This window comes from Manacus candei, unplaced genomic scaffold (genome assembly GCF_025592945.1).
Source record: "Manacus candei isolate 608988 ecotype Guabito, Panama unplaced genomic scaffold, ASM2559294v1 h1tg000043l, whole genome shotgun sequence".
Taxonomy (NCBI): Eukaryota; Metazoa; Chordata; class Aves; order Passeriformes; family Pipridae; genus Manacus; species Manacus candei.
The window spans coordinates 9,943,774-9,966,828 of record NW_026138091.1 but is presented as its reverse complement, the minus strand read 5'-3'; the positions used below and the strand labels follow the sequence as shown (position 1 = coordinate 9,966,828).

The 23,055-nt window shown below is 36.3% G+C and overlaps 1 protein-coding gene across 1 annotated transcript in view; it reads left to right on the top strand.

The window, feature by feature from the left end:
• ARID2 (AT-rich interaction domain 2) overlaps window positions 1-23,055 on the top strand; it is a 103,399-nt gene that overhangs the window by 56,420 nt on the left and 23,924 nt on the right. Inside the window, exons 4-15 of the mRNA XM_051795736.1 lie at window positions 902-1,035; window positions 1,831-2,049; window positions 4,834-4,901; window positions 12,881-12,947; window positions 13,031-13,281; window positions 14,217-14,313; window positions 14,394-14,603; window positions 14,956-15,123; window positions 16,157-16,232; window positions 19,008-19,142; window positions 19,602-19,801; window positions 20,168-23,001. Of these exons, the coding sequence (XP_051651696.1) occupies window positions 902-1,035; window positions 1,831-2,049; window positions 4,834-4,901; window positions 12,881-12,947; window positions 13,031-13,281; window positions 14,217-14,313; window positions 14,394-14,603; window positions 14,956-15,123; window positions 16,157-16,232; window positions 19,008-19,142; window positions 19,602-19,801; window positions 20,168-23,001 (4,459 nt within the window). The remainder of the gene's footprint in view (window positions 1-901; window positions 1,036-1,830; window positions 2,050-4,833; window positions 4,902-12,880; window positions 12,948-13,030; window positions 13,282-14,216; window positions 14,314-14,393; window positions 14,604-14,955; window positions 15,124-16,156; window positions 16,233-19,007; window positions 19,143-19,601; window positions 19,802-20,167; window positions 23,002-23,055) is intronic.

Here is a 23,055-nt window from a genome sequence, read left to right as displayed (position 1 = left end):
ATGTTTTAAAGTAGTACCTGATTATACATTATTTTTATTTCATTGACTTGGTATTGTCATTTTTCAGCACAGTTAAACTTTGTAAGTTTAGGCAGCTCTGATCTTGACTTAATTTCATGAACGGTTTTGTAACTACGAATCAGTGTGAAATTAAGGCTACAGTGAGCCTTTTAAATTGACTTTATGGTACAAAGTTCTGAAAGTTAATAGTTTTTAATGCCAAAATAACTGTTCACTGAGATATTTAATTTACCAAGCTGGCTGACTGTTTACATTTGCTGTACATAACTTCTGTGCTTGCAGTCCATTCTTTGTACAGTATATCAGCATTTTTTCCCTAAGGGATTCAGAGGGATTTCCAGTAGTTATTAGCTGCAGCCATGACTCACAGCTTCTATCTTGAATTGCTGCCCTTGGTATCGCTGAATTCTGTTACTCTTGTGTAGTTGTTAGGACTTGGTATACTGTTTCTCCTTAGGCAAGGTAAAAAGAAATAAATATTTTTCTAGACTTGACCACAGTATATGTTTTGCTAAACCTATACAGGGTACATTTTATGATTCTTTCATCTGCAGAGTTATCTTGGGTAGCAAAAGCAGAAGCTGATTTTGGGAAAAATGGACTTAGTCACAAGCAGGCTCAATAGGTTGCAATTTATCTAGGTGCCATTGAAAAATTTGAAGAAATTTAATGTCTAAATCAGTATTTCCACATATCTACATTTTCTGTGTCACATGTTGTCAGTCTGACTCAGATTCTGTTTTTTACCACTTTGACTATTTTTTCCAGTAAATTCCCTGTTTCTACAGTTGATTTCCTTTGGCAGTTCAGCTCTTGGGGTGAAGGATTTACTCCTACTGTATATATACGAAACACTTTTTTTTTTATAATTCTATTCCAGATATCTAGAAAAGTATGAAAAAGTCCATCATTTTGGGGAGGAGGATGATGAGGTACAGCCAGGCAATCCAAAGCCACAACTTCCTATTGGTGCAATTCCAACTTCTTATAACTACCAGCAACACAGTGTGTCAGGTAAATATTTGATGTTAAAAGTGCTGTTTCTTTAATGTGTGTGCATATATACATATGTAGATATATATGTATATGTGTGTGTGTATATATATATTTCAACAAGCTACAGAAGTAGCGTATAGATAAATTTAGAATATTACTAAAACTGTCAAATCTGTAGGACACTCAAATGATTAATTTAATAGACTTAAAAACCTTTCCACTGTTAACCACAACAAAATAAATATGAAAATCCATAAACTATTACAAATGTTCTCCTTTTTAATTAGCAGGGCTGCATAGTTACTTGTCTTACAAAAAATTTACCTTGAAAATTTGCACAGTGTTTTTCTGTCAGTCTGTCATGTCTTTACAGAATTGAATACTTGAACCGAGCTAACAATTAGTTAAGCTCTAAATCAGAAGCTGGTGGGCTCTGTGGAATGGGTGTGCAATTCGTTGCATACAAATTGACTCCAAATTGTATTACAATTCTATTCTGCTTTAATTAAAACCTGTGTTTTCAAAGCTTTTCTTTGGGAGAACATGCTACAGTATTGTGTTCTGGAAATGATGATGGAATTAATATATAACTAGAAAGGTACACAACAAAGTAGAGTGTGTGTCCACATTTTGGCCTAAGACTAATTGAAAAAATTGTACATTGAATACTGTAAAAATTTGTTAAAAACCACAATACTTTATTTATAAACTTCTAAAAAAGTTTTATTCATAGTAGTATTGCTTAATGTATTATCTCAGTGTAATTCGTTTAGCTGTGAAAATGTTATTTGCTTGGGTTTTTTTCTTATTTAGATTATCTTCGTCAAAGCTACGGGCTGTCTATGGACTTAAACTCACCAAATGACTATAATAAATTGGTGCTTTCACTGTTATCTGGACTCCCAAATGAAGTGGACTTTGCAATTAATGTGTGTACTCTTCTTTCAAATGAAAGCAAGCATGTTATGCAGCTTGAAAAGGACCCTAAAATCATCACTTTACTGCTTGCAAATGCTGGGGTGTTTGATGACAGTAAGTATGTAACAACATTTTTGCAACAGAAAGAGTCACCAGTGGTAGGATCTTTCACAATCCTTGATAATTAAAATGTTAATAGCTTATATCACTGTAATATACTTATATCTACTTTTTCTTTTTACCTTCTTCACAATTACAGGTTTTATCAGGCATTACAAATACCTTTTCAGTTTGGTAATTTAAAAGAATTATTTAACAGTTTAGTGAAATGTAAGAATTAGCTTTTTGTTGATAGGGTTTAACTGTTCAGGATGCTGAATTAATAGCATTGGATCTCCATCTGTTTATAGTGTATTACTACTTCCTTCTGAATTCGTAGGACCATGCTGATTTCATAATTCTTTTCTAATATCAGTCGCAAATTTAAAAATCTGCAAATTTAAAATTGAAAAGTCTGAAAACAATGACTTGCTAAAATTTTTATCCTGATACTTCACTACACATTCAACTACAGTAAAATTCAGAATATAAAACTCATGAGATAAAAACCTCTAATCTGATTTTCAGAATTAATGAATGTGTTAGCACGAAAAATTTATAAGAGTCTATTCCATCAAAATACTACAGTATGTGAAATAAATTCTTCTCATATTTTTTCAGTGTGGCCTCCATGCCAAATTATTCCTTGTTAATTGTTTGTTTGTCTTTCTGTCAGGAGAGGGGGCAGACAAAAAATAAGTTAACCTAAACTATCGTAAAATCATAACAGCATAGCTCTCGTCTTGAGGTGCTGAGGAAGTATTTACAGGTTTTATGTGCTTTTTGGGGGGATATGTTTGTTTGTTTGGGGGGATATGTTTGTTTGTTTGGTTTGGTTTTATTGGTTGGGGGTTTTTTTATATTGAATTTCAGAAATTGCCACAATAAGAAATTGCTCAAAGGAACCTTTTCAGCTAAGCATAATTAAGTCTGATAGTATTGATTATCATGTCTGTTTGATTATCAATCTACTTTGCATGTGTAAGCATAAACATAGTATGGTATGTCAAAGATTCTATTTTAAAGTTCTGGGGAAGAACCAGTGTTAGCCACTGTGTACTGTTTGTTTGGGTTTTTTCAGTCGTTAGCGTTTTTACATAATGATTTGTAGCATTAGTTGTCCCCGGGATTACATTGGTGTCCTTCGGCTTCCCTCTGCTCTTCCAGTTTGTACACGTGCCCTTCTGGTACCGTTAGATCGTGGTACAAACATTTGGTGTTTGCACCTTGTCCAGTCACACGAATTTTTGAAGGAAAACATTTGAAAGGAAGCTAAAGGGAAACTTAGTCCTGCATGTCAGTGATTTCAGAATGCTTGCTTTCTAGATTTTTGGGTTTACCATCACTCCCCTGTTTTCTTCATAGACGTTCTGTGGATTTAGGAATTTTCAAATAATTTAATCAAATTTTATGGTACTATTTAATGATTTTTTTGGATGTTGCAAAGGTAGACAGTGTTTTCTGGAGTTCTTAACTTGAACTTTGAGCACAGATTTATTCTAGAGCTTGTCTATATTAGTGTTTCTTATATTGAAAAATATTTGAGGTAAAGCTGAGAGGAGTGATGAGCATGTAGTGGGTTCACTTCTTCCATTCCCTGGGGAAAACTTCATTTTTACCTTATGTGATTATGTCTTCTGGATAAATCCAGAGATGTGTCCTAGCAGCATTAGGAGGACTAATTGGGACACATGGGGGAAAGAAAGCATGAAACTTTGATTTGAAATACTTACGTGCTTTTATATTATAAATAATGAAGGTAAATCTGTGAGATTTGATGATTAAATGAAATCTCTAATTAGTAGATTCAGGTAGTTTGAAAATACTGTCACAATAATTCCAGGTATCAATGAACAATAGCTTATTAATTTAATACAAGTTTTAGATTTTTCTTGTCTATAATTAAAGTTTTAGCATTATTATTTAAAATGTAGTGCTTCTAGGTAAAATATTTCATCGGCTTCCTCTCCTCCTCCCCTTGAGGTAACAGTTCGATTGCAGATGATGGTGCAACCCCAGGGGCTTGGGGGTATATAGTATGTTCAGTTTGAGAGCTGCATAAGCCTTGGTTTGGATTCTATAAATTATAAGATGATGTGGTCTTGGAATTGAGATTTGTAGCCTTTTTTTTTTCAAAACAATAAAATATTATGACTCAAAAAGTGAAACTTAAACGTGTCATTAGTTCATTACAGAATTATTGCAAGACAAGAGTTTATTTTTGGATTGATTCAGCATCTGAGTCACATTGACTGAGTCTTTGCTGCTTTCAAGGAGTGGTAATTAGAAAAGTTGTGGCAGTGGCTCCATCAAACAGTCAAGAACATCCGTTACTCATCCTGGTTAAATACTGACTTTCAACTGAGTGCTGTCAAAATCTTACTGCTGTTAAGATTTTTTAGAAAACAAGTGGGAATTTGTTTAATTACTACAGTAGTGTTTGTGCTTACACAGTGCACGTGGAAAGCAGTTGTTGATGTCAGGGTGAAAATAGAGCAGTCATCTTGACTCCTGGAAAAAAGATCTGGAAAAGTTCCCATGTGTTTTTTTTAAAAAGGGTTCATGAGCAAGCCCATTACTTATGAACTCCTTACTCTCAATTTAAACTGTAAAACTGCAGTAGCTGTTGATTAAGTAACAAGAGAAATTTCAGTTGGTTTATGCAGTATTTTTTAGAATAAAAAGGAAACACTGGAAGAGTCTATAGTGTTGTTGAATCTTTATTTAGTTTATGGATTAGGAAAAAGTAAAAAATTGTTCATTTTTTATTTTACTAAATTCTGCTTTTTGTGCTTAAAGCTTTAGGATCATTTTCTGCTGTATTTGGAGAAGAATGGAAGGAGAAAACTGATAGAGATTTTGTTAAGGTAATTTAAAAATTATTAAAATAATTTTGAACTGCACATGGTGGGTATCAAATTCTTTAAAAAGATTGAAAGTTCTAAGATACACTAGCACATGTCTTTAAAATTACTCTCAACTTTATTCCTTTGATTTAAATATAATAGGACACTAAATCACAGTTGTCTTAAAATGCTTGGATAAGAAGGAAGAAATGTATTAAGAAAAAAAACGTAGGCAAATGAATAAAGGTTTTCATGTTTCTTTTTATAAGAAAGCTAATAGGTGTGATGAAAAGAAAATTGGTAACATATTTAACAAGGGGTAGCAATGCCTTTTTTTTTTTTTTTAAGCTGCCATGATCAGTAAAGAAATGTTTTGGATTATGAAAACTAAGACCATAGCATAAGGAGCATAGGAGAAATATTTGAATAGGTTAGCCATGTTGCAGGTTTGTTTCAGTTAAACTTTTTGCACAAGGCTTTTTTATCTTTCCAGTAGAGGGCATGAGCTACTATACAAGTAATGAAATGAGGTAAAAATAAAACTAACGTTTCTTTGTATAAATGCTTATATATTCTAGATGAACATTTTGAGGTGAATGACAGCATGAAATATAACCAAAAGAGATTGACATTTCAGCATATTTACTATGATACACAATTGCCATAAATTAAATTACAGGTCATAATTTATGTGGCTAAAATAGAAGACAGCTAGATTAAAATATATTTTGATAGTTTGTGCTTTTTATTAAGTAAAAATGTAATGAGATAGTCTGCTGAGTGCCTTAGGAAGCTAGGTTTCTGTTCAATTCCATAGTTGTTTCATATACTGAAATATCTGAGCAGTATTACAGAGCAATATTTGTCAGGAGCTTTTTCCATGTGTACTTTGTTCTATTTTTATGTAACTCGGTTTGGGAACAAGCTGGACCATAGTAGTGTTGCTGAAATACTAGTGAATAGATTCCCTAATCAAAATTTCTTAAGTAAACTTAAGAACAAAAAAGCTAAACTCTCATATTTTTGGTATATGGACTTGAAAACGTGATCCAAATGTACTGAACCTAAGTGTAAAAAAAAGTGGTGCTTCATAATCTTCATTTCCTTTTTCCATTGAAAAAAATATATCCAAAAGTACTGTAGGCTGTGTTCTGGTTTGTTTGGGTTTTTTTTAAAGCACTTAGCACTTCTGTGTTGACTTCACCCTAAACTGTCACAGACTGTTGCTGATCTAGAGCAGCAACAAGCACCATGTTTAGATATGTAAACATTTAAAATTACACAGAATTCTAATTTATTATATGTTCATTAATTATATAAACTTAAATAATTGTGATAAGGGCAGGTGATTCTTACTAATGTTTTTAACCAAGTGTTAAGTAGAATCACTGTAACTGCAATAAGGTTTACTAATAAGAAACTTGGATGCTCTCCAAGATCTATTTTTTGGACATTACAATGTGTATAGTACCACATGTAGTGAAATACTGCTGAAAGCACATGTAGTGAAATACTACTGAAAGCAAGTCAGAAATACTCTGAAAGCGTGTTGGAAACTAAGACCAGATCTAAAAGTGTTTAGATGGCAAGAATGCAGATTTTTCAGAGCATCTCACTGAAAGCGTTTGTTTGACTCTACTACTAGGAGTAATTTATTTTGTATTGCAGCTGTGACTGTGTCAAAGTGGGAATCGGGGGAAGCGTTATGGGAACTTTGTGACGTAAGAGAGAGATATTTGGCTGTCAGCATAGAGATTTATGTATCTGGTTTTGTTTATTTTTTTTCTAATATTCTTTTACAGCTTTAAGGTAATAGAACGGCTGTTGAATAAGTGTCCCTCCTTTCACTGTTCACATTATCATTTTAAATTAATTTTTTTCTTCATTTTACTGCCAGTTATTTGTTTCTTGATTTTGTAAGGTTATAATTGCAGTTCATTTCTCTTCTATAATGGCAGCAGATTAGAAATTTGTGCAAATAGGAAAGTGGAAACAAATTTTTAAGTGGGAGAGGAAAAAATGCAGAATTACGAATTGAAGTATAGCAATGGCATGAACACACAAATGTTAGAGATACATAGAAAGGAGGGTGAAGAAGCAATTCCTTAAACACATGAATTGTAAACTAATAGGAATTGAATTGATACTGGGGGTAATTTTAGAATTATGTACTTATACCAAAATGTTTTGTGGAAGTTTTTAATGTTTGCTTAAAACAAGCTTGATTTTATTTTTAGTCTCTTAATAATATTATAATTTTAAAATTAGTTTTCAGTAAGGAAAAATGGATATGTGTTTTTCTTCACTGTTTTTCTCTTCATTCTGTATCTTTGCATGTGGAGTGGTACAGCATCACTGTTTGTATTTCTCCCACCCTTAGATATCTACACAATACTGTTTGTTGTTTGGTATTCAGTCAAGTCTTGAATTTTACTGTAAAAAATTTGTAAATTGTTTCAGCACCAGTTCTTTGATATTATATTCTGCTGTTCTCTAATTTTGACTTAGAGTCTTTCAACATTACATTTGGTAGTGTCATATTCATGAGCAAAGGACCTTGCCTATTTAGTTGTGTCCTCCAGTATCACTACTACTTCACTGAAGGTGAAGATGAAAAATGTGTTTCTTGATACTAAACTTCAGTTACTTTTCTTTCTTCCCCCCACCCCCAATTCTTATTTCATTATAAAAAACTGGTAGAAAAATTTGTAATATTCTTACCTGCAGCATTACATATTTTCTGTAATAATCTTATCTGCAGCATTATGTATTTTCTCACTTTCTACAGAGCTTCCCTTTAAACTGCATCAAATGTTTTTACTAGTCAGTGAACTTGTTCCATTAAGTGTCTGAGTTTGAGTATCATTTAAGTTGAACCTGCTATTACCTCTTATATCTATGGTAATTTGTGGCGTTCTTCCCTCTTCCCATTCTTCCTGGTGCTGTCAATAAGCTTAAATCTCTAGTTACTTGGAATGACTGCATGTCCTTACTTAAGGATTAGAACAACTGGCATTTAGCCAGTATTTCTTGTTTGTTTTGTTGTCCCATCCACAAGCTCTGAGGGCATCCTGCTCAGATGTTCTCTCATCTACTCTGGAAGCTTTCCCATTTTTAACTGTTTCACTTAGCTTTGAATTTCCTCGTGCTACCAAGGTTCACTTGTGAGTGTAGTTCGCTTTCAAGAGTGATTTGTTTATATAGCATGTTTATAATTGGATAGATTTAGCTGTTTTTCCAGGTATTTCTTCTATGTCTCCAGCAGCTGCCCACTGTCTGATGTGTAGTGTATGAATAATTGCATTACATTTCTTCATGCACTATTCGCTTCTGTTTACTTCAATTTAAGGATTTGGATTTCGTGTTCTTGGACTTCTTGAGGCCTCCTCTAGCTGTAGGGTTCCAAAATCCACATTTATGCAGCTTTTCTGCCTTTTTATTTTGCATAATGCTTCACTTCTCTGGTTTCCTTTTTTATTTTGTGAATTTCTTATTTTGTTGTCCAACTCTTTCTTTTTTGTATAAATTTAAAATACTTTACTGTGCATTTATTCTCTGAATCTTTTTCAGATAGTGTTGAGAGATCCTTATGCACTTAAATACCTGAAATACTTGGCAAACATTACTTTTCTTGTCTCTCACAGTGATCTGTCAAGCTGACTTGACTCCAGTTGCTCTTGTATTTTTCTTGGACAATAAGTAGTCATACTGTTGCTACATTGTATGTTTTGTGAACTCAAATGTCCGTTGTTTTTATGGACAGTAATTTGGTTGATCTGATTTCCAGTGAATTCTGTATAATCCTTTGCATCTTTTTTCCAAAGGAATTTGGCTACTGACAGTAATCAGATTGTGAATGTGAATCGAGTTCTTTACCTTTGTCCACCATCTCTTAGCATGTGGATGTCGTGTGGTCAAGCATTATTTGGTTGCTTCCACGTTTTAGCTTTATGTTTCTATTACCAATGTGTTACCATGATATAAATATGTATATGTAGGAATAACAATTGATAAAAACCTTGACTTTTTCATCCTGTCTTGTTTATTTTTTTTGATATGTAGTATCAGATTGTCCTTCTAGTAGGGAATAAATAACTGCTTGTGATGCTAAACTGATTTTTTCTTGCCTTTGTGCTTTGTGTTTTTCAAAACAATGCCCAGAAAGCTTAACTTGAATAATCATTTTCCACTTCTGCCTTCCCTCTGGGCAAAAAAAAATAAATTGTCGTGTTTTGCCTTGTTGCCATGTAACACATAGGCCAAGAACATTGTATGTAAGTTATTTAGTTCTGTTTTCCGCCTTGTCATTTGCTGCCCACCCCCATCCTTTTGGGGGATCTTTCCCACTTAGGCAGAAACCAATTTTTGAGTGGGCTGAGAGCAATCAAAGCAGTCTGCTTAAATGCAAACAAGAAAGTGATTCAGGCCAGCTCTTGAAAGGAATAGAGACTGCAGACTCAGCTTAAGACGCCTGAACACCCTTAGAATGTGCAGAATGACAAGATGGAGATCACTGTAGTGTGAGGATAGTTCTGAGATACGGAAACTGTACTTCACCAGAATCACAGAGGATAACTTTTAGAACAAAGTGCAATTCTTTTTTTATTGCTGGTTTTTCCCTACTGTGTTGCAAGGGAATTTGTAACCAGTTAGGGAATGGAAAGTATGATTTACCTTCTGGAAAATCCTGGAATCTGCTTTGGGTTTCTTGATGTCTGTTGTCTGAGTGAAAGATACAGAATTCATATTCAGTTTTAATTCTGCATTATTGTCTGTGTAGGTGTCAACTGAAATCTGTTTGTCCTAGCATCTCTCAATTATTATTTTATATTTTTGTTTAGTGTTTGGACGACCTAATTTTATGCCTGATAATTTGATTGAGACTTTGACTGTCATAGGCCAGGCTGACTGCACTTTTTAAAATTCCCTGCATGACTGTATGTGCTGTGCACAAGAGTATTGCTTCAAGCAGTTTTGTCATTGGCTGAATGGAACAGCAACTTTTCTGAGGGAGTTATTTAACTCTCATATGTAATTGTGCCTGCTAGAAGATGGCTTGTTGGAATCAAAGGGAAAGCTGTTCTACGTTGTTATAATAATTGCAGACAGGTGCCACTTTCTGTGGCTGGGAACTCACCTCAGCCATCTCTGGTAAGGCTTTTGAGTATTCTGAAGCTCAGTACAGCGATACACGCATATCAGGCTTCTGTCTGTACATTCATTGTTGCGTGCTTGTCAATGGCTAAAGTCCTGGGAAATCCTGCCCCCTTTATAGTTAGCAGCCCATCTCTGAAATATGTGCATTAAATGCCACACAAAATAGTTTGTCTCTTAGCTGCTTGGAATTCTGAACACATTACTTACCAATAAGGTATTTAAGTTACTGGTTGTTCAGTGGAGGATGTAGGATAATATTTCTCAGTTCTTTGGTGATAATGCTGGAGCTTTTGCAGGATGTTCAAAATTTTAATCTGCAAAGTGCTCACAGGAAGCCTGGTTTGGTGCCTCAGTAGGTATTTCGTGGTTGCTGAAACACCAGTGACAGATGCTGGCTTTGAGAATACAAACCTACAGTTCTGAGCAAGCAAAAAACTCTGGGACACTTCTGCAGGTAAAGCAGTGTTCTTGCTGAGCATTATCATTCACAGTGCTTCTGTATGTAGAAATAAACAGCTGAGAGGAAAAAAAATACTGTCTTAAATTGTTGTCTTTGAAATCATATTGTCTGTGTATTCGTGTCCTATCCCGCAGGTTCTCTTCCTTAGAGATTTAAGAGCCTTTCCAGATCTCTAGGACTCAGAAGAACTGAGGCTGTGGGGGACGCACAGTTCTGGTGTGCTTCGTGTAGGTGACAGGGTTTGTTTGTATGCTGTAGACAGTCCTGAGGCAAAAATTCTCTGCTTGGAGAGGTTAGCATCTTATGCTCGCAGCACGACTGTATAATAAAGCAATTTGAAGAATAACAGTTATGTCTAAGCACACTTTATTTGGTGCCTTGGTGTATATCATTTTAACTTACAGAAAGGAGCTATGTTCTGAAAAAGATAATCTCATCTGAGTTGACAACTAGCACTGTTTGACAGACTGCTTCTTTATGAAGGGGAGACTTTCTCAGTTGTTCAAGCAACTGTCATGGATCTGTTTATTCTGCAAGTTTTAGGTGAGATGTACAGTTTTCCAACAATGTATTCCTGTCTTCATCTTTAGCCATAGCATTTGGAGGCTTTATCTTTAGCAGTGTCTGTAGCATCTTCATCTGCAGAAAGAATTTAGTCCTCATTTTCCACCCCTTTGAGAACATGTCCAGGGTGATTTGCTTTCTAGATAGAAAAATTTCCTTCCTTATGATTTTATGTTGCCAGAGGTTTTTAATGTTTAATTTTAAACTATACACTGAGGTGGCAAAATGTGGATTATTGGAGGATTTAACTGGCAAAATGTGATGATGCTGTTCTGATGTGTGACAGCAGTTTTAACAGTGTATTGTTATTGACTTTGGCCTTTTTCAAAGAGATTCAAGTTGAAGACTTCCAATATATCTGTTCAATATTCATTTATTTTTTTAATCCTTAACTAATTAAAAAACTGATCTGTAAAATAGCGTTTGAGGTTTTTCTTTTAAGTGGCAGTGGCAGTGAAATGTGAAGGCTTACTGTGTTCATTGGTTTTCCAAAAGGGACATCCTAAAGAAAAGTACTGACTGGTATGTTTCCAGACAAATATTTCTATGTGCTTTTTAAAATAAAAAGCTGAAGCCTCTTCCTTAAATAATATCCTTCTCTAATAGTAAAGGCCACTTAAAATGAAGTTCATTTTGCATGCCTTGGTCTTCTGACTCTTCACGAGAGCCTCAGTATTAGTTAAAAAAATCTTTTTGTAACAAACAGTAAGGAGTTAGACTTCTTTCAGGCTGTTCTTGTCTTTGCTAAAACAAGGTAATAATCCTTTCTGTTCAGGTCTTTACTAAACAGTACTTGGACACCATTTAGCGACATTGCATTTCCTTCCAATTTAGAAAATCTGTAGTATTGTATTTTTCAAGAAAATAGTAGTGTCAAGCTTGGTCTGAGTGCTGTAATTTAGTAATTACTTTTGCATAGCAAAATTTCTCCTGCTGTTCAACTGGTTGTACTTCCTTCCCTTTTTATCCAGATTTATTAGTGGTTTTATTCTGTGATTACAACCAAAAGAGGAGCTGTATTTCTTTAGTGAGTAAAAAAGATGGTCAAATTTTTATTAGTCAACGGAAGGTGTTTGTTTTTTTTTTATATGCACACTAGAATGCACATATCTTTATATATTTTTATATTATTATACCTCACAATGTGTATTTTTATTAGCTTGCAAACCTTAATCCCTTGATTACTTCTTGAATTTCAGCAGGACTGGCAACAAACAACCATTTGCAGATCAGGCCATATATTTCTAATGTAATTTGAATTCCAGTCTGCTTTGGTTATATTTATAAGCATTTTTCATGATGGTGGTGGTTGTTTCTCTCTTTTCATTGTTCTATGATGATGTGCAATACAGCAGCACTTTAAAAAGTCTTTCCAGAAAGAAACTTGTAGTAGGAGTCTAATATCTACTAAAATTGAGAGGAGTCACCTTCTTCTGCTTTAGGAGTTCACTGTTTGTAGGAGGTAAAGGAGGATGAACTGTACTTTTATCCTACTTAAAATTGCTGTATTTCTAATTGCTTATGGAAAGCTGGCCATAAAGTTTCAGTATGTGCTTCAGCAAAGCACTTCTGTGGGTAGTGTTGGTTGATCATGAACACATACTTCTGGTGCTTGAAGGGAAGAGTTTCTTAATGTAAAATACTGAACATATTGTGTATCACTGCCTCTGATTACTATCAGATGAATCAAGGTACTAGGACATTTTTAAAGAACAATTACTTTAATATGATTTCAATATTTTAATGTAATGGACATAAAAATAATTAATATTTAAAGAAATATCCTCTAGAAATTAAGTTTTTTTAATTCTTTCTTCAGTTTTGGAAGGATATTGTTGAGGATATTGAAGTTCGTGATCTAATTTCTGACAGAAGCAAATCTCAAGGTGAGACATCTTGATTATCTTAATACATACCTGTTGGTAAATACAACAAAGGAAGGACTAAAATTTATTTGTTTACTTTGTAGATATTCCATCGGAAGAATGGATTTGGGAATCCTTATTTCATCCACCTCGCAAATTGGGCATTAATGATATTGAAGGGCAGCGGGTACTCCAGATCGCAGTGATTTTACGAAATCTTTCTTTTGAAGAGGGAAATGTTAAACTTTTGGCAGCTAATCGTACTTGTCTTCGGTTCCTGCTACTCTCTGCTCATAGTCACTTTATTTCTCTACGGCAGTTGGGGCTGGACACGCTGGGAAATATTGCAGCAGAGGTAACGTGCTTTGAAACAGAACAGTTCCAATATAATTTGATAAAAGCATTACTTCAGTGTTAATTAAATGATTTTTATTCCTTTATCATTGGATGCAAAAGGAAATAAATTAATATCTGAATTTGTAAATAGCAATTTGAAAACAAGAACCAAAACTAAAATACAACTTATGTGTCAGAGGGCTGTAGAGAGTTTTATTTATGCCCTGTGTACTGTACTTTGTGTAAGCTAGTCATATACCACTGGATATACTGCCAGAATCACATGAGGCATCTTTTTCTTTTCAGAGGTTTGAATGTTATAAAATACACTATTTCAGTATGTCATGTTATTTTGCAGATAAATTATATGGATTTTATAGGTATTTTATATATGTTCGGATAGTCCTTATATTTTGAAATATAACGTATGAATTTAAGTAAAACGGGTACTATCAGAGAATGAGACTGGAAGTATTGGTTCACTGCTGTATTTTGAAAAAAAAGGTGGTGTTTTCATTTACCATGTGCCCAGCTGCTTCTAAATAAGAAAGAATGTTACTTATGTCTGAGAGCTCTAATTGAGAAGCAGAACTAGATAGAAACAGAATGAATGACTGTGATAGCACTTGGGAAGGAATATTTGTTCTTACTCAAGTTTTGGTCTTTGTTGGATATTAAAATACATTGTGTTTACTGTTGACTGCCTGAGAATAAAGTTATTTTCCTTATTCTGAGCACTGGAAAGTGTAAATTAGACTACTGCTTCAGAGCAGAAAAGGAGGAGGGGGGTCAAAATGCTAGCAACGATCAACAGCTGACAAGGTTCTGTTTTTATGAACACAAATTTAATTTATATGTGCTGCATTTAAACAGGAATATTTTGATATGCAAGTTAAGGATTTGGCCATTAGCACTATATGGATAGTGTTAGTAATTTTTTTTCTTTCTCATTAGCTTCTTTTGGATCCTGTTGATTTCAAAACTACTCATCTAATGTTTCACACAGTTACAAAATGCCTCATGTCAAGGGATAGATTTTTAAAAATGAGAGGTAAGAACTCTAGCTATTCTTGTCGTTTCATTAGAATTGTAATTATTGCTGTTTAAAACTATTTTGTATTTTTTCTTCAGGCATGGAAATCTTGGCGAATCTTTGTAAGGCTGAAGATAATGGTGTCCTAATTTGTGAATATGTGGATCAAGAATCCTATAAAGAGATCATATGTCATCTCACGCTACCAGATGTGCTGCTTGTAATCTCAGCACTTGAGGTGCTATACATGCTCACAGAAATGGGAGAAGTGGCTTGCTCAAAGATTGCTAAAGTAGAGAAGAGCATAGGTAAGGGAGAAGCAAAATCAATTGTTACTCTCCCTTATATAGGAAGGAAGACTTAAGAATGTCATGTTCAGTAGTTAAAAATGTGGCTTGCATGTGTCTGTGTGCAGCTTGGGGGTGGAATTTATTAAATTTATTTTTTGTGTCCTCAAGAAGTTGATGGTGCTAAAACTAAGGAAGCTAAAAATTCTGGGGTATTTTTTTATGCCATAAAGTGTGTTAAAAAAAAAAATCTACAGAAGCGTGCAGGGACTTGTTTTCTTTCAACACATGGCAATTTTAAAGCAAATCAGTATGTCTCAACAGCGTTCATCTTGTTCTAATATTATTGTTGGTTTTACATTTAATACTTCAGATACATTAGTATGTCTGGTTTCTATGGACATCCAGATGTTTGGACCTGATGCACTTACTGCTGTAAAACTCATTGAACATCAGTGTGTTAGCCAGCAAGGAATACTTGATGTTAGACCACAGGTAATGGATCATGGTTCTTCACAGGCCCATGCAACAGGTGTCCCAGGTTAGTATCACAGCAAGAGAACATATTCTTCTACAAAATTTCCTGTATGGCATGTATAATTTTTGTCTTCTCTAGATTTTGGATTAATTTACATAAGTAAATGTAGCATTATGCATAACATATGGTATCTTTTTCAAACATTTGTTCACAAAGCAAATATAAACCTATGTCAGCCAAAGCTGTTGTGAAACAAGCTTTGAAAGAATCTTTATATTTTTCGATTGCTAATCTGAAAATTTCTGAAAGTTACGTACATTCCTTATTTTAACTTACTGAGTGGAAAGAAGAAGTATCCATTCTAGATTGTTCCCACAATTTGCAGAGAATTGAAGGTTCATTTATATTGTGTTTTACCCTATTATTGGGCAGTAACATCCAGTATTTGATAGAATTGCAGAGATGAGATAGACACTTCAAATCATACCTCTGTTGAAGCTGCTAGTGGCTTCTTGTTATGTGAACCAAATCGTGACTGTTGTTAGGAACTTAGTGAGAAAGAACCATTGCAACAGACACTGGCTTGCATGTCTAAGTGTGGTTTCCAGAACAGATGCAGATACCACAGCAAAAGTGATTGGAAAAGAGTGTAACTAAGGGGGTGAACAAGAGTGAGTTGGAGGAACTGATGTAGCATTGCAACAACATCCTTTGCATTGTATTTGCATCAACTGGAAAAATAATTGCTGTGTATTTGTGCCTGTTTTGGTGGAGTATTGTCCCACTTTAAAATCATGCTCAGTCCTCTAAAAGTACTGAGATCGTGGTCATGAATCTGAAGGCAGTTGTTCACGAGGTGCACACCTCTTGATAGCCTTCAGTGACTGTGGCACTGGCGCGCCTGGCTTCACTTCGGTAAATTGTGGTGCAGATCTGTAGTCTGCTTAGCGCGCCTTTGTGACTTGCCTTAGCTGGATGTATCCTTGCTGACAGACACAGGAGAAACTGTACCAGTGGCAGTCATGAAGTGCTTCATTCAAGAATAAAAAAAACCATTTCATCAAGTTTGTTTTTTTCTTCCCCACATTCTCTACAGCCTCTAGGACAGCACCACATGTTGCTCCACCACCAGGAATAGTAGAAATAGACAGTGAGAAATTTGCATGTCAGTGGTAAGTGTATAGTTTTATTCAAATACTTTAATGAAAAAGAAAAACAAAGAAAAATTCTGTATTCGTGTGTCACAGAATTTTCTAGTTTTCTTCTATTTACTGTTAGACTAATTTTTCTGAAAAGTATAAGGTAAAACCATTCTCTCATTGCTTTGAAGAAGTATGAAAGACAAAACTCAACCAGAATATTCAGTCTTTGTCTTTTGGTGCTTAAAATTTGATTTTTAACTCTCATCTTGATTGTATTTATTTTTCAAATTTTCAGGCAGTGTTACCTGTTTCACAAGTGTTTTCATCTGATAATATGTTGCTGTATTACTGCACCGATATAAGAGTAATTATCCAATTCTGAAGCTAGGCTCTGCAAAAATCTGTGAACCTTGAGCAGGTTAAGGAAGATTAAAGTCTTTTCCATCCAAATTCTCTTGTTTTCAACTGATACTGTTGTCAGATATTGAGAGAGAAACTATTCCTCCTTTGGTTCTCCTGTGGACTGAGAGTGATCTTTCTGAACTAATTGTCTTATGTAATTCTACTCACATCCTAAGTATTTGTATTAATTGGTTCCTGATGGGCCCTTTTGCCTCAGCTGCTTCACAGCTCTTACATTCATCTTTTGTCTTACTGAGCAGGCAAGGGCCTTCAGGGTACAGTGGGTAGAATTTACAAAGCCTAGTGATTTAGGTTATGGTTTATATATTTAGGTTATGATTTAGTTATACTGCCAGCAGAGCTCCGGAGGAAATGTTGCAGATTCTTGTAGCCGACTGATGTTCTCATGCTTCTCTTTGCACACTGCAAAGTGTTATTAATGTGCACTGCTGTGAAAGATTGAGAAATTTCACATTTAGACATTTAAACAGGGGTACCTGGAGTTAGACTCTCTGCAGCTCAAATTAGCAAGCTGTAAGTTGGCTTCGAGCCAAAGCTAGTTTCCTAGGCTGCCTCTTTAGTTAATGGAGTGGGATATTCCCCCAGTAGTAAAACAAATTGCCTTCTCCCACCAAGTTTCTGGTAAGGTTACAAATTACCTTCTGGTGCCACCTTCTCTAAAAGAATCTCTAGAAGATTCTAGAGAACACTAGACATCTAGCTTTAAGTAATGCAGTTGTAGGCAAGCTGAAATTTGTACTTTATACAAAGTGTAAAATAGAAAGTTTGGCTGCTAAATATGGGTAGGTACTGTGCTGCAACTGTGTGCTACCATCCAGTGACAGAAAATACTGAAACAAACCATAGAGCATGGTATCAGGAAGATTTGGAATGTCTCCATTGTTTCTGATCCTGTGTGCTTCTGCACCTGTCAGTGTTGAATATTACTATGTTGTACTTGATTTTCTCCTGGTTAGTCATATGTAGATATGAGGTAGTGGAAAATAAAAATTGACATATAGCCCTGAAAATTCAATTTAAATACTATCTGTGCTGCCGAAAAAAAAAAAGGCAAATTGAGAGCCGAGTAGCTGCCTCTTTTAAAGTGTTTTCATCAATGCTAATATGGAGTGTCTTAGATTCATGTAAATTTTCATGGTATGTTTTAGTCATTACTTTCTCTTGAGAGAAATGGGAAAATGAGTAAATCATAGCAGTAGAATTTAGTTACTATCTCTTGAAAGCAGCAGAAAGGCAAATTAGTTAAGCTGACCTTCCTGTATGTATTATTAGCCAGCTTAGCTTCAGTAGGACTTGTAAGTGCATGTGACAGTAAAGTGCTAATCACAGATCCCATTTCACCATTGTAAGTCCTGAATATCTCCAGTTTGCTGATACCAGTGATAGTGTGTCAGCCTAATATGACATACCCAACTGGGCAGTCACTTCTCTGATATGCCATATTTAATTAATACCTAAACTTTCTATTAATACAGTGTAACCTCGATTTTTTAATAGTGAAACTGTGACTCAACTGCAAGAGAAATGGCACTACACTTACTCATTAGCGAAAACATAATTTCAAGATTATAATCATATGCTCTTTTATATAGTTATATTGGGAGTGCAGGACTCTGCAAAGGAGAATGCAGTGTAGTTTTCCAAAGTGTTAGCACCATATAATAGATGCTGACAACTAAGAAATTTTTTTTATTTTGTCTGAGCCTATATTCTGATGCCAGTATTTGAGCACTGAGTGAAAGTTGTCACTTGCCTTCATTTTCTGCTAGGAAGGAACTGTTCCTATGCCTTTGGGTTGGAATAATGGATCTGAGAGAAATAAAAACTGACAGAAAATGTTTCTTTCTCTCACAGCTTCCTGGTTAGAGGTTAGATGGTCTGTGGCTTTGTGGAGAGCCTGTAGGAGATATCAATACTTTCTTTCCCTTAAAACATTGACTTTCTATAAAAATTTCTGGTGAAGAATTAGCTAGCTCTCAGTCCATCTTTTGCTAAAGTAGACTCATTAAGGAATAAGAATAGAGCTGTGGGGAGGAGACGTCACCAAACAATGTGTTCTTTTTTGGTTTTGTTTCTGAGTATACATTAAAAAGGCATATGTCGAGACTATTTTGCATAAATAATATGTATATAAGTATGTCAATAAGATGTTGCATGTAAAACTGACTGTGTGTAGTAGGGGTCCTATGTGTTTATTCATAAGCAGTGAGAAGGAGAAAGTGAGGAACAGACATTTGACAAAATAATATACTAAAATGCTGTTTTCTATGTCAGATCTCAAAAGTCTCTGATAGAGACAGAAGTGTTTTGACAACCCTTTAAAAGTATTTCGCTTTATTTTCTTTTTGTATTTTGCTTCATAGTTTATTTTTTCATCCTCAGGTTGAATGCCCATTTTGAGGTGAACCTTGATTGCTCAGTCTCTCGAGCAGAAATGTATTCTGAATACCTCTCTACTTGTAGTAAATTAGCTCGAGGTGGAATCCTAACATCAACTGGATTTTATAAATGCCTGAGGTAAGACAAGAATTCATGCAGCAATAAAGAATCAATTGTATGTGCTCAATACTAAGCTGTAGCTTTAGATTTCTTTGAGAAAAGATCTGAGTTGTAAGGCATTCAGTTTTGGAATTTTAACTGAAAGAAATGTTTGGAGTTCATTTAATTTTGTTTCCTTCTGTTTCAGAACCTTTGATAGGGTTTCTTCTCTGCATATAGTCTTCTTCCAAAGTAGTTTTTTTAGGTTTTGTTCACTTAGCTTGTATGAAATCTTGGCCATCTGGTGAACCTGCTAGTCCTCAGTTATGAATACTTACATGCTATTGGAAAATCCTGCTGGGTTGCAAAGATGCAGGCTTACCTGTACGTAATGTAGCAGTTACTGTGCACACAAGACCAGTTAACCAAAACAAAAACATTGCAAGAGAGTTGAGTTATTATTTATTTATTAACAGAGATTTATGTTGTGTTTGGCAGAACTGTCTTTCCAAATCATACAGTGAAGAGAGTAGAAGATCCAAGTAACAATGGTCAAGCACATATACACGTGGTAGGAGTGAAAAGGAGAGCTATACCACTTCCCATTCAGATGTACTATCAGCAGCCACCAACGTCGTCTACCCCAGTTGTCCGGGTTGATTCAGTTCCTGATGTGTCTTCGTCTCCTTTGCCAGCAGGTATTTAAATTAATATATATAAAGTATTTAATTAAACCATAATAAAAGCCAAAAGATTTTGAAAATAGTTTGAAAGTGTTGGAAGCTGGTGCCCCATGTTTTGATTGAGTTTATTCAGTAACGTGGGGAATAGTATTGCAGTATGTACTTACATGCTGTTCTAGTGTTTGATGTGTAACCCATAAACTTGCCAGTCAGCAGACAAGCCATTGTTGCTGCATCATTAACTCAGATGCAGTATAGCAGAGAAGACAAACTGCTTCATAGAGAATTGCAATTTCAAGCCTTGGATTTTTAAAAATTTGTTATGTTAATGTGTTTTGAAGTAATTTCTGCTTTGAAACTTACTGTGTTTTATTTCAACAGGAATCCCGCATGGGCTACCAAGTGTAGGAAATCACTATCAGAGGACCCCTATTAACCAGTCTTCAACTTTGACAGCAACACAGATGTCTTTTCCAATTCAAGGTGTTCATACTGTGGCACAGACTGTTTCTAGAATTCCACAAAATCCTTCTATTCATACACAACAAAATGCTCCAATGACTGTTATTCAGAATAAAGGTCCAATATCCTGTGAAGTAGTGAAGGCTGCAGTAATACAGAGCTCTGTTCCTCAGTCTGCAGTTCCTGTTACTATTGCTGTGGGAGGAGCTTCTAATCAAAATCACAGCACTACAGGTCAACAGCCGTCTGTTACTGTTGTGGGTTCTCAGACGTTGCTTCACCACCAACCTGTAATTCAACAACAGTCTCCACTGCACGCAGTGGTACCAGGACAGATACCTTCAGGCACTCCTGTTACGGTAATTCAGCAAGCTGTACCTCAGGGTCATATATTTGGCAGAGTACAAAACCTACCAGCATGCAGTTCAGCAGTTTCACAGGGTCAGCAGCTAATTAGCACATCATCACAGCCTGGGCAAACGTCATCTCAGCAGTCTTCTGCGGGTAACCAGCAACAAGATACAGTCATCATAGCACCACAGCAGTACGTCACAACCTCTGCATCTAACATTGTTTCTGCCACCACAGTTCAAAATTTCCAAGTAGCAACTGGGCAGGTAGTTACAATCGCAGGTGTCCAAAACCCACCAACATCTAGAGTAGGGTTTCAGAATATTGCACCAAAACCTCTGCCGTCTCAGCAAGGTTCATCTGCTGTACAGCAGCCACAGCAGCAGCCTCCGCCACCGTCCCAGCAAAGTGTAGTGATCGTAAGCCAGCCAGCTCAGCAAGGTCAGACATATGCACCAGCCATTCATCAAATTGTGCTTGCTAATCCAGCTTCTATTCCTGCTGGTCAGACTGTCCAGTTGGCTGGACAGCCAAGCATTACTCCATCATCTTCACCATCCCCAGGTCCAGTTGCAAATAATCAAGTCCCTACAGTTATGTCATCTTCATCTACCACTCCTCAGTCACAAGGACCCCCTCCTACTGTTAGCCAGATGCTTTCCGTAAAGAGGCAGCAGCAGCAGCAACATTCACCAGCATCGTCGCAGCAGCAGGTACAGGTACAACAACCGATGCAAATGCAGGTTCAGTCCCCACAAGCTAATCCAGGAGTTGGCCAGCCCAACTCTGGTGAGTCTAGCCTGATAAAACAACTGCTTCTTCCGAAAAGAGGCCCCTCAACTCCAGGGGGGAAACTTATACTCCCAGCTCCACAGATTCCTCCACCTAACAATGCAAGAGCTCCTAGCCCTCAGGTGGTTTATCAGATGGCCAATAACCAGGCACCAGGCTTTGGAGTTCAAGGACAGTCTACAGCTCAACAGCTGCTAGTTGGACAGCAAAACGTTCAGCTGGTCCCGGGTGCGATCCCACCCCAAGGGGCCATGCAAACAGTACCCATTTCTAATTTACAGATATTGCCAGGCCAGTTGATCTCAAACAGCCCAGCAACTATTTTCCAAGGGACTACTGGCAACCAGGTTACGATAACAGTTGTGCCAAATACGAGTTTTGCTACTGCAACTGTGAGTCAGGGAAACACAACTCAAATCATTGCTCCAGCAGGAATTGCAGTGAGTGGAGCACAGACAGGAGTTGGGCTACAGGTGCAAACACTTCCAGCTACTCAAGCACCTTCAGCTGGACAATCACCGTGTACTGCTGCTCCCCCATTCAAAGGTGATAAAATAATTTGCCAAAAGGAGGAAGAAGCAAAGGAAGCAACAGGTTTACACATTCATGAACGTAAAATTGAAGTAATGGAGAATCCTTCCTGCCGAAGAGGAGCTGCAAACACCAGCAATGGGGATGCAAAAGAAAATGAAATGCAGGTGGGAAGTCTTTTAAATGGGAGAAAGTATAGCGACTCCAGTCTACCTCCTTCTAACTCAGGGAAAACACAGAATGAGGCCAATCAGTGCTCACAAGTCAGTAATGGGCCATCATTAGAAATGGGTGAGAACGGAGCTCCTGGAAAGCAGAACTTTGAACAAACGGACACACAGGAAATTAAAAGTGATTTGAAGAAGCCCCTAGTTAATGGAATCTGTGATTTTGATAAAGGAGATTGTACTCATTTGAGCAAAAACATTCCAAATCACAAAACTTCCAATCATGTAGGAAATGGTGAGATATCTTCAGTGGAACAACAAGGGAATTTGGATGCCACGCAGCAAGATACTGCCAAAGGTGATCAAGGGGAAAGAATTTCTAACGGGCCTGTATTCACTTTGAGTAGTTCACCTATTGTAAGCGGTACACAGGAGGCTGCAAAACTGTTAACCCAGCAACTTAGTGGTACCAACACTGATTTACCTAATGGACCTCTAGCTTCAAGTTTGAATTCAGATGTGCCTCAGCAACGCCCAAGTGTAGTTGTCTCACCACAATCTACAGCCTCTGTTATACAGGGGCATCAAATCATAGCAGTTCCACACTCAGGACCTAGAGTGTCCCAGTCTACCCTGTCCTCCGAAGTTCGGTCTACTAATGGCACAGCAGAATGCAAAACTGCAAAGAGGCCAGCAGAGGATAATGACAGGGAAACTGTTCCAGGAATTCCAAATAAAGTAGGAGTTAGAATTGTTACAATCAGTGACCCCAACAATGCTGGTTGCAGTGCAACTATGGTTGCTGTGCCAGCTGGAGCGGATCCAAGCACTGTAGCGAAAGTAGCAATAGAAAGTGCTGTTCAACAAAAGCAGCAGCATCCAACCACGTATATACAAAGCATGGTCACACAGGTATGTTGTGGTGTTCTTTTTATGTTTATTCTGACTGTGATTCTGACTAATACT